The following is a 12,805-nucleotide window of genomic DNA, read 5'->3' as shown; positions in this document are numbered from 1 at the left end:
CATTAGAGTAAAAATGGTGATTCTGTACTAAAGGAAGAAATAAGCACACTTCATTTAATCCTCATAATAATCTTTTGATGCTGGTATTGCTATCCCCATGCTCATTAATAGGGAATAGACGCAGAGACACTAAATAGTTTTACCCAAGTCAGCATAACTACTTGCAAGATTCAGTATTCAATTGCAGGTCTGTGAGTGCCCTCTTCTCATTCATTAGCTTTCTCTTATCAAGCAATTTATCAAGCAGTACTCTATAAAGATCTCCATTTATTTGAACCTCTCTTCAATTTCTAATAAAAGTTTAGATTTCATCCTTAACTGTAAAACTAGATGTGGCCTAAATATTAACTTTCATTTGTTTTAGCATATCCACCTACAAAATGAACACCATCAATCCTTTTTCTCTGCCTCCCAGAAATCACATTAGAATATGGAGATAGTATGAGTTAAACTTTAGAATCACAGACACCACATATTCAGGATCCTTAAGTTTGTTTTTTATTATTATTGTTCCCTAGAGCCCCATATGTTTTTAATAGAGACTTCTGCGTAATAGACTGAACACAGTTGCCCTTTCTTGAAAACAAAAATAAAAAAAGAACTGGAGCATGCTCTGATTGGTGATTTTAACCACATAGTTTTGCATTGAGAGGTTCAGTATTTATTTGATTTAACAAATACTGGTTTTAAAAATAAAATTGAAAAAAATCAAGCGGTTAAGTTGGTCAAAGTAAACTTAGTTAAAAAAATATAACAAAGCTATCTCAAATTTAGACTTTCTTGTTGTGTTTAATTTTCCATGATCTCTTGACTAATGCACTGAACACCAATTTTTGAAGTAAAAATTGTTCATCATGAGAAAGGATACTTTGTCTTTTTTGGTCTTTGGATAGATATAGATCTCGCCACTCTCCTGCTAAGGAATTCTGTTACAAACAATATATTTATTCTTTAGCCCCCAAAATTGTTGCTTTATGTTACGTACTCTGGTCATCTGGAGAGAATTACCTTAAGGACTTAGATGGGTATATATATTTTCTTATCCCAAGTTAGAAGTGATTAAATAAAATATGTTTTTAAGAAGAAAAAAAAATGTCTCAGACAGAAAGAGATTCAATGTGATTCTTTCGTGTCTGAATCTATGAATGTAATTTATATCTAATACCGTATTTTAGAAGAGTAGGACCATTTTTATTGTGCTCACTACCAGTAGTTTGCATTTAACTCTGAATTCTTTTCAGTTTAAATATCTCATCCTTGGAAATGCTTAGAAAAAAAAGTGTTTCAGACAGATGTCAAACCTAAAATGTTTGGCAAGGTTGCTACTTATCATTAAAAACTTTTGGCTATCCTCCTTTTAGGCATCACCTCTTACATTCGGTTTGTTTGATTAGTGTTTTTTTAAGGAATTAATTCCCTCCCTGGTGGCAAGAAAAAAATTCCCTTTTAGAAAATAACTTCCTTTAAAACTTTCAGAGCCAAACAAATTAAAAAAGCAAGCAAACAACAACAAAAAACAAGCCTATGAAGTGATGACAGTCTTATTCACAGTAAAGGATATGGCCTTATAATACTATAATGAGCTGTTCCATTCCCTTAGATTATGAAAAACTTTTATTTATAAATTGAAACTATGTAGTAGATGTTTTGAATGGTCATAGTATTGAACGATTCTGTAAAAATGTCAACACATTTGTTAATCTGCCATCAGAAAATATTTTAGGATCTCTTATTAATTATCTTTTATGATGACCATCATTTGCACACTTGCCATATGTTGCCAGACAGTGTTCAACTCTGTACTTCCATTGCCTCACTTGATCACAGCGCTATGATATTGGTATTATTCCTAATTTCACAGATGAAGTTAAGATAACATCCAGCCAATGAGAGGCAGAACTGGGATTCACATCCGAGCCTTCCTAATTCTAAAGGCTTTGCTCCTAAACCACTTCTCAGGAGGGCAGGACACTGATTCTTCAGTAAAATCCTGGTGCCAGCATTTAATAGCTCTTTAACTTGGGGCTGTTTACTTAAGATCTCTGAGCTTTAATTTTCTTATCTCTAAATGGGAATTATTTACCTAATGGATTATTTTTATGATTAAAAAACATCTACAGAAAGCAGTTAGCACTGCCTGCTGCATGGTATTTGCTCAATATAATTTATTTACTATACTATTAATGCTCATTTAAAATTTTAATATGCTGATATGAAAATAGTTTATGTTCTGCAAGTGATCGCCTTGTTTTGGCAATCTATTTCAGTTTTTCATATGCATAATAGAATCATAATTCCATGTAATTTTTAATAATCTTAATAGAATCATTTTATATATTATGTATATTAAAATTTAAAAGACCTTCTCTTTGACTATTTTTCCCTCTCACTCTGCTGTTTAAAAATTGGATATGCATAAAATTAGTCACTTACATTTTTCTTTCTTACAAGATGTGGGATGTGTGTCTGGTTATGTACCATTATAACAACTCTCTAAGAGACCCCAGCATGTGTTATGTGGGATAAAGGCTGGTTCCCATTTGATACAAAGGTTGGTTCTGGGGCCTCATTATGCTGATTGAAAGACATGACATTATCCAATGCAGCACATGCCCTTATCTGCCCAATTACTTAATGTTAAGATCTCAGTGCACATTTGGGTGTATTCTTTGGATTCAGACAAGTGCATTATAGAGTGGATGTTCCCAAATGAAGAATTGGAAGATGTGTATGTAATTCATTGTAGCCCATTTAATTTTGACTGTTAGAAAGAGATAACAAAACCTTCCTTAGAGATAGTATGTCATTGTAGGACATATCCCCATAGCTGCAGTTGGTGAGTCAATGTCCTTAATGGGTGCATGCAGATTTGTTTTGACAGCTCTTTGCGGGGTTATTTGCCTGATCAAATAGGTCTGAGAAGGAAAAGAGGAAAAACAGAATCAACCTGTTTATATTATTTATAGAGACTCCATTTCATGTCTAATGAAACTCTTCTGCTCTTTCATTTAGGTTTTTTTTTTACCCCTCGTGTGTTTCATAAAAGAGAAGTGTATTTAAGGAGACATTTTGTAGCTGATAAGGGATTAGGCTAAAGTTAGTTGCGGTCATTTGTTAAAACAAGATAAATATTTCTTATATTATGAAAGAATGGAAGATTATGACTTTTTATGCCATAAGTTGTTAAAGTTACAGCTTCTTTACATATGAACAGTGTGAACTGGACATTTTAACTAACTTCTTTGGTTCTCATTTGGAACTCATTTGCCTTTTCTGTACAATGGGTGTAACACTCTTCTACATTACATTTCGAAGTGCTGATCTGAGTATCTAATTTAGGTGAGGTATACAAAAATAATTTTTAAGTTCTAGATGAATTTGTTATCAATCTGAGATTCTTCATTTATGAATGCATTCATTCAGCAAACTTGCAAAGTAAAGATATTTTCCACATTGAATTAAATCTAGTTTTCACACATTTAATTTTTACACTACAAAGGGAGCATCTTGAGGACTGAGATCAGATTTTATTTGCATTTGTATCTTTAGTGATTAGCACAACACCTTGGCCATAGATAGTGCTCAAAACTTATTTTAGAAGAAAAAGAGAGGAAAAAGGAGAATAAGATGATGTTTCTGGCAATTGGAAGTTAACAAAAGGATGATGAAAAGAGAAGTGATCAAAGCAACAGCAAGATTTGCATCTTATGATTTAGTAATATCCATGACCAAATACACTTTGTCTTGTTTGAATACAAGGTTAACATATGCATTAGATACTTTGTGTTTTGTTAACTGTGATAGGTAAATTAGGAAGTATTAATTATTCTGCTTAATTAAAAAAATTAAATCCATAATTGTGTTGAATTCTTTAGCATAGGTTTTCTATGCATTATGGCTTTTTTATTTTGTGACATTCTTTTCTAAACATCCAAAGATATTTTCCCTAGATGACTTATTTTTAAGTTATCATTACATTGAGCAATTCACAAACTTACTCTTTTCCATCCATTTGAATTTCCTGTTAGAGAGCAGAACCTAGTGTAATAAATAGACCTGAAATTTCTGCCTGATGGGACCCTAAGGCATTACTATTGTTGCGAACTATCTTGGACCTTATATCTTTTTTTGCATACTATGGGCATATCTGTTTAGCATGGTAGATGCATTAGCAGCTTTAGGAATCTGCTCTACCATCAGAGCAGCAGATCACAAGAGTTGCAAAGAACCACTCCCATTTAAATATCCAAATATTATAGAGTTCCTTTGATTTTATTAACAATTCTTCAGAAATATGTATTTAGGGGTTTAAAAATGTGTATTTAAGGAGAGAAAACAAAAGATTGTTAATGTTTGTTCTGTAGATTGTAAAGCATTACTTATGTAACCATTTTGAATCTCTTACTAAAAGTTTTGTTTGAAGTCACAGTGAACTTTTGATGCAAATTAAAGTCAGAAATATCATTCATGGGTAAGTTTTTGCCTAAAAATTGGCTATTCAAGTTAAAGTGATAATTAACAAGAACTAAAAGTAGTCATTTTAAATCAAAAGCATATCTTGATGTACTTCATGATTTTTATAATTTAGGTTTTGTCACAAGTCAGTCTGTGCATTGTTAAATAAAACATCAAAGCCCAAAGAGGTACTTCTATGCAAATTATTTGTGCATTTGAATGTAAAAGGAAAATTGACAGCATTAGTTTCTTTTCTTAGAAAAGAATAGTCATAACATTGGCTTGATTTTCTATTTTCTATTTTTTTTTAGATCTATGACTCAAATACAAAAGCATTTTTATACACATAAGGGAATCATTATTAGACTGAAATTATGGCAAAAGGAAAACTTTAAAAACCTCACTATTTTTAACTTTTCACAGTAAAATTTTAAATATTGTTTATTTATGATTAATTCAACAATTCAGTATCTTTCCTAAATATTAGTTTAAATTCTTTGTAATGATTTATCTTTAAAGAATGTCTAGTTTGTTCTTTGTTAAATGCCCTGGAGCCTAAAAAGTTAAATAAGCTTCCTTGTTCTTAGGGTGATTTATTTCCCTTAAAGGAGCCACTGTTTGGCCAAGTCCTGTTTCCACTGAGCTGAATGCAAACCACCACGCTGTCCCAGTCTCAGCTTCGTGTTATATATGTAGTTTCTGTGTCAATTCTACCTGTGAAAAAATTTCCTTAACTGCTAAGGCTACAATTGCACATTCAAAGCAAAGTGGGGGGATTGGAGCCAATTATGTTAAAATAGAAAAACACTCTATTGAAGAATACAGTTACTTTTATTTCTCAGCTTTTGTGTATGTCTTGTTTGTAGCATCGTAGTTTGATAGATAATCTTTGAAGAGCAAATCGTCTTGAATTACTTATTCAAAGCTTGTTAAAAAGTGTTTGTTGTAATCATTATAAAATGGAAAAAAATCTTCAAACTGACAGAAGCATACTTCATTTTTAGCTGTGTTCCAAATAAAAAGGTTAATTTTTACAATAAGCATTAGTGTGAAATGTTTTGGCAAATAATACTTGCACTGATAGAGGCAATTTTTGAGTCAAAAAATTACAGTATAATAAATTATTTTAGAGTTATTTTTGAAATCATTTGCTTGTGACCACTATATTTATCCTTAGAGTTAAGCACACAAAATTTGATTTATTAATTGATTTATAAGATAAAATCCTTATTTTTTCCATCCACAGCATGTAGAGTTTTAACTTAAGAATATGAATTATGGGGCTAAAAAAGTTTCCAGGAGTTATTTTAATATCCTAGGCTTCAAATGTATTTTATCTAGTGTTTCAAGGAAATTATCTTTTAACACCACTGTTAACTCAATTTCATTTTCTAACATTCATATGGTGACAGCTGAATAGTAAAATAAAATCCCTCAAATTTCATATTAACTTCTTCCTTAGGAAAGGAAATCATCACATAGTTTTATAGACATTAAAAAAGGTATATATTTTTTTGTTTATTTCTGTGCAATTAAAATTAAAGTACACACTACACCAAGGAATTTACATGACAATGATCAGAAGAGTTTTGAGGAATGAGGGATGTATCTTTGAATCACAATCATTTGTTAGGATCTGCAATTCAGTAATTCAGTAGATGGACCCCATGCTGTAAGCATTCTGAGAAAGGTATAGCTATTTCTAGTTGGGAAGGGATATGGGGACCCAAGGAAGAATTGACCTTGAACACTTCTTTGAAATGTAAACAGATTTAGGAATGATATTTCCAACTAAGCCAAAGCATCTATAGGGGAAAATTTATGTTCTCTTTAGAAACACAGATTTCATCTGCCTAACTGGTCTGCAAGTGCCTCACATGCAGGGACAAGCTATACTTTAGTAATATTTACAACCCCAGTTAGGTGATAAGGATACAAATCCAATAAGGTACAGCACCTACCCTTAAGAAGTTTCAAGGACAAAGAATGGAGTGAGTCAAAAAAGAGGTTATTTTACTTGGCAGGTAGAAGCAATTTTGTGATTTTTGAGAGAGTGATTTCAGTAATATGAAGAGGGTGGAAAACAGATTATGAGGTGTTAAAAAGAGATTATGGGGTTGAAGTACAAAAACTAGTCATATAGCAGTTCTTCTGTGCAGTTAAGAGACAGGAAAGGGTATGATGGCTTGGAGATTAAGAGGAAAGCACTGCTACAGGAAGATTTTTAAGGATGGGAAAGACTGAAGAGAGTAGTCTCTCTAGTAGGGAGATTGATATAAGAGGATAGGGTGCGGGAGACTTGTATTCACTGCTAGGGCAAGGTTCCAAAAGAAATTTAGGGATTAGAATTAAGAGTATAAGGGGCAATATTAGATTTCTAATATTTTCAGATATTTGGGGAAACATTATCCAATGTTAATGCAAATGGTCTATTTCTTCACCTTTATTTGTAGATTGAAGCATAAAACTAACACAGCAGTAAGTAGTCAGAAGGTCATAGGTATCAAAACTAAGAGATGTAAAATATTCTTCCAACAGAGTATTTCTAATATCTCAAAATCATATTAAACGAAAGGACACAGAAAAGAAAAGATGGGGGTGGGTATGCTTCCTTAGCTTTTGCTGAGGGAAACTGGCACATTTTCTATATTTCCTGTGACAGCAGATCAATTTTGGTCTTGGCGGTATAACAGGTTGTTACAGGTATTGTGAGCCATTGTTATTATAATTGTGTGACCCAGTGTGCAGCCTGTCTTTCCTAGTGAAAGAAAAACTCATGATTTCCGTATTTAATAAGAACTCTAATGTCAGAAAAAAATTATATGGTTTGTATTGTTGTTATTGTTTTGTTTGTTTGTTTCAGCACCTAATGTGGCTCCTTCAGATGTAGGAGGTGGGGGTGGAAGCAACAGAGAACTGACCATAACATGGGCAGTAAGTATTCATCAGTTGCGTATATTAGAGGCTGCGTTATACTTATACTTTTCTTTGTACCTATTCTCAAACACATTTTGTTTTCTGAAATAAATTGAAACAAAAGAGAATGTCCAATGCACAGGAAGAATAAATTACTAAATTTTTTTTTGTGTGTGTGTGTGTGTGTTTGTGTTTTGTTTTGTTTTTTTGTCTTAAATGCATGTCAGTTTTTATCTGGCTTATTGTGGCTTAGTGTACAGTTCCTATGCAAAAATGGATCTTAGATGCTAAGAGACATGTTGACCTAGACGATTAAACATCCACTTATCTGATTCCAGAGATATTTTTATCTCCTTGTGGCCTGATAGCACAACTATAATTTGTAACATTTTTTTCTGGACATTCTAAATTCCAAAGTTTCAATTTACAAACTTTTAATTAAAACTCATTTTAAAACTGGAGCCTGCTTCCTCACTGAAGACATATTTTGATCACTTCTTCTGAGAATATACGCCTTCATGATAGGTCAGGTTTAGAAGTCACCCATGGAACTTTTATTGAGGTATCCAAAATGTTTCATTAAATTTTCATGACCTGAAGGAAAGTTCTGTGTGAAGGACTATAAAGTCTAGAAAATAATACATTTAGCTGACTTTTTGAAACGGGAGAGACAGAGACATTGGGAGGGGTTGGGGAAGGTTGTGGTAGCACAAACTTCTCTGAATTAGACATCTGGCATTTATCCAGGTGTTTTATATAGATCCATTTATTCTTTAAACATTTTTAGCGTTTATTCACTGCAGATAGTCAAAGAACACAATGTAGGCTCCAAAGATTTTGAGGGACTGCCGACAAAATGGAAGGTTTATTCTTTGCATGAGTCAAATTCATGTATATAATAAGAGAATATTTAGCAAATCTTGACTTGACTCTGCATTGTATAATCATATTTTAAAATTAGCATTAAATCATATTTTAACCAAGATTTGACAAAAAATTATGTTTCTCTGAATTTCACATTGTTTATTTGTAACTTTTAGTGTCAATATAACAGACAAAATTGCGAATAGAAAAATTAGAACATTTTACTCTTTTCCATATGGCTTGTTTTTCAAAAACTTTATTGGTATCTGCTTCAGGGTAAGATGGGATGCTTGTCAAAAGATGCATAATTGGAAATCCTACTCTGAAAATTCGAAATCAATTCTTTGGGGATAGAGCCCGAGAATCATTTTTTAAAGCTCCATAGGTGATACTGACACAGTCCAAATTGTAAAAACTAAGTAAAGAATAATCAATAAGGAAAATGTTTAAACAGCTGTAAAACCGTTAGACTGAACTATCTAATAATTTAAAAACACATTGTGTACCCGTTTCAAGATATCCATAATATACAGCCAGGTACAACTTCTATTCTTTGAACTTTTTATATGTCTTCCTGTTTAACCTAAGTATATTCAGGCAACTGTTTTTAGTTCAAGGTTTTCGACTCAAAACACCTTAGCTTTGAATTTGTGGTGGAAAAATAAGTATACAATTTGCACATTTTTCTTAATGGCTTAAAAATACTAAATGACAAGTGCTCACTATAACTACCTTTAAATCAGTATTTATAAATAAAGGATTGTCAGGGCCAATATAGGTTTCTTTATTGTTCAACTGATGTGTATAAGAAACTCTGAGAAAATGATGCAAAACAGAGAAATTACTTTGTTATGGATTCAGACAAGGGCCCAGAGCCAACCTTTTCCAAATGAGTACAGTTTTACCCATAGTCCCTTCCTTTCTCCTTCTGTCTTTCTTTTTCCTCTGACCTGTTTCTATTTTTCGATTAGAAATTCTAGAGTCATATATAAATTTCTTTTCAATTCTAGAGAAATTCATTTACTAAATTGAATCAATATTATTTGAATAACACAAACAATGAACCCTAAGGTAAACCATGGACTAAAGTTAATGGTACAATTATAAAAATGTGCTATTATCAATTGTAACTAGTGTACCACACTAATGCAATGTGTTGTGGTTTTTGGGAATCCTGTATTTTATTCATGGTTTTTCTGTAAGCCCACAACTTCTCAAATAAAAAAAAGAATGCAAAATAAATACATACATACATATTATTTAAGGCCCTGTTCTAGGTGATACAAATAAAGAGGTGAACAAAACTGACAAAAATCTCTGCCCTCAGAAACCTATATTCTGTAGTTGAAAGTGACTAGACAATAAAGTAAATAAATAATTAAGATATATAGTGTTAGATCACGGTACTGTTAAGGAGAAAAAATAAAGCCAGGAGGTGGGATATGAAATGTTCATAAAAGAGTCTTGAAATGGCAGATTCTGAAGTCAAAGAAAATACAATTAAGGAGAAGACTTTTTACCTGAAGAAAGTGAAGGATGAAAACATATGACATCCTAGGCAGGAAGAACTGAAAGTGAAAAGGCAGAGAGTTGGGAGCCTCCCTGGGGTTTGGAAAGTACAAGTAGGCTACTTGGTTAATTAGTATTATCACATGTTGGAAACATATTTTTGCCTTGAGATTTTCAGCTAGCACTAACTTAAGAAATAGTGTGGGGATGCCTATTTTTACAAAGAGCACACTTCCATGCCTATCATTATTATCTGCAACAGTTTCTTCCTCTTAACTGTACAGCTTAAACCTATTCGATATTGTAATTTCTTTTTTAGCCTTTGTCAAGAGAATACCACTATGGCAACAATTTTGGTTATGTAGTGGCATTTAAGCCTTTTGATGGGGAAGAATGGAAGAAAGTTACAGTTACTAATCCAAATACAGGGCGCTATGTCCATAAAGATGAGACCATGCGCCCTTCCACCGCGTTTCAAGTAAAAGTGAAGGCCTTCAACAACAAAGGAGACGGGCCTTACAGCCTCACAGCAGTCATTAATTCAGCACAGGACGGTAGGTCAAAGACCTTTCTTCGCATCCAAGGTGGGGGAGGGGAGGGCACCTAATTCCCTGGTAGACCCTTATGTAGTTGGCTTTCTTTCAGGTCTTACTTGTTAAGACCTTTAAATAGTACTATTAATTTAGTTAATGAGTATTTCTTTGAGCCAGATTACAACTGTTCAGTCTCTTTCTCCATCTAAATGACACGGGTCACTAAAATCGTTTCAGCCTTTGGATCGTGTCCCTGTAGTTAGGAAGCCTCCACTGAAATAACCTCCACAGGCCTCCTGTTTATAATTTTGCAGTCAGAAATTTTCCACACTTGATTGGAACCTCAGTATGCTTGTGTATTCATCCTGTTTTCAAGGTATAAATTCCTAACATATACTTTTTTTTTTTTTAATTGTCCTTTTTAGCCCCAAATTTGTGTGATTGTAGCCTTTATGGAAACTTTCTTTTGTTATAATAATTGAATGCTGGGAATGTCTTAAAGGGAGACATAATTATATGAAAAACAGGTCAGAAAGTCAGTTGAAATATTTTCTTAGAAAGGGAAGAATTTGTCCTGAAGGCCCTTTGTTGGGGGGTGGAGGGGGGGGAACCTGATACTGGCTCTTTTTTTTTTTTTTCCTAGAAACTAACTGAACTGAGCATGTCCACATAGGACTTAATACATCTATACTAAATAACACACAGTTCTAGATTAAATATAATTATATGCCATTATATGATTTCCTATTTAAGCTGCAATGTTTTTATTATTTATTTTCATGTTAAAAAAATAAGACTTTATTATATCTCTTCACTCATATACAACATGTAAATAATTAATGGCTAGAAAGGCAAATCAAAATTTCATTGCCTTCTGAGCTAACATGTTCACTTTGGCCAAGTTTCTCTTTGCCCATGGTAGAGGTACAAGTGGAAAAGTTCAAAAGCTAAAATGGTATGAGGTTTTCTCCTGTCCTCTTAGAAGTAAAACACTATTCACTACTTTGGTTTATGCAATTTGAACTATTTTTCCTCCAAAATAGACATTTGGCTATCTCTTGGACTGAACACATTCTCATATATGTTATTTATTTGTAGAATTATTAACTTTAACTTTTATAAAACTTTAGAATGTATTCAAATCATCCCATGATCTTCACTTCCAATACAAAGAATAAAGGCAATCAAATAAATATTTCATTTTAATCTTTTCTAAGGAGAAATTTCCAATTGGAATTGTTTCAAATTCACCTGACAAGAAAGCTGTAGTGCCAAGCATACTACCATTTTCCTAACAATAAAAACATTAATTAAGAAAGCAATGTAAACTTAAATTTTGTCCAAATATAATATACTGTCCAATGAATTGTAAGAAAGTTTTTAAATGTGGAATGCTTTAAGAAATTGTCGATTCTCTCACATTTTCATATTTAAGTATGAATACATTTTTGGCAAAGGCTAAGTCATTTATCTCCTTTTACTCTAAGAGATTATGTTTGTCATACTGTGCCATTGAAGTTCTTAAATGGAACTTAGAAAAATACACTTATGGTCACTTTTTCACATGGGTACAATGATTAGAAGAGGTGGCCCGTACGGAGCCAGCTATGGAATAATTGCTACCATTACTACTTACTTTCTACGTGCCAAATACTACAGTAAGCACTTTTTGCACATTATCCTTTATATACTTTATACACCATTCTCCTTACACATAAGAAAACTGAAGCTTTAAAAGGTCAGAAAGCTACTTTGTGGAAGAGTGTGATTTAAATTCAGGACTTCCTAATTCCAAGCCTTTGCCGTTAAACTGCTACTATGTAATAGAGTGAAGCACAGTGAATCAGTTATATCCTGACTCATGACCAGGTCTTCTTGTCAGCACATGGTAGCCACCTTATATTTTATACCTATGTGCTCTTGTATAGGGCTAAGTGCTAAAAGCAGAGCATTCTCCTTTCTCAGAAACCTGAATTTTACTCTAATGTTTGCACATGACTACAAAGCCTGACATACATCCTTAAGATTTGACTGTTCCAGTTATAGTATTCCTTTTTTATTCATTAATTTAATAAATAAAGCATACAGAGGAAATAGCACAAGACCTGTGATTTGGGAACCCCATTAACAGTGACTCTGATATAGTGTCACAGAATAAATGTTCTCAAAATAGTCTCTTAGTCCTTTTGGACTTCAGTTCCTCCATCAGGAAGATGAATGGATTGGGGTATGATCTCTAACTCTAAAATCCTCTCTGAGGTTTCTGTTTCTCATAAAGAACTGAGAGGGGTGCAGAGACTGTTCCAGTTTTGATTAAGGTGTTCTAAGATCCTTAGCCTAAAATTCAGAATCCTTCAATGCTTTTACTTATTCCTCCACAAGACTCATATCTTCTGATTTCCATGGAGCAGGGCTGTTTAGCAGTGCATCAAAGACACCAGTCTGATGCATCAGCAACATCCCCAAAGGGATGAGAGACCTCAGTACATAAGAGCCATCCTTTGTTCCCTATGAGATTTTAGAAATTT

The 12,805-nt window shown here is 33.0% G+C and overlaps 1 protein-coding gene across 3 annotated transcripts in view; it reads left to right on the top strand.

Annotated features, from left to right (window-relative positions):
* Window positions 1-12,805, top strand: part of CNTN1 (contactin 1) — a 391,770-nt gene that overhangs the window by 315,823 nt on the left and 63,142 nt on the right. For all 3 annotated transcript variants that reach the window (XM_037847170.1, XM_037847168.1, XM_037847169.1), the window contains 2 exons: window positions 7,319-7,389; window positions 10,064-10,298. In XM_037847170.1, the coding sequence (XP_037703098.1) occupies window positions 7,319-7,389; window positions 10,064-10,298 (306 nt within the window). The remainder of the gene's footprint in view (window positions 1-7,318; window positions 7,390-10,063; window positions 10,299-12,805) is intronic.

Source organism: Choloepus didactylus, chromosome 8 (assembly GCF_015220235.1).
Source record: "Choloepus didactylus isolate mChoDid1 chromosome 8, mChoDid1.pri, whole genome shotgun sequence".
Classification (NCBI taxonomy): Eukaryota; Metazoa; Chordata; class Mammalia; order Pilosa; family Megalonychidae; genus Choloepus; species Choloepus didactylus.
Note: the sequence above shows the minus strand (reverse complement) of the source record. Positions and strands in the feature narration are given on the sequence as shown.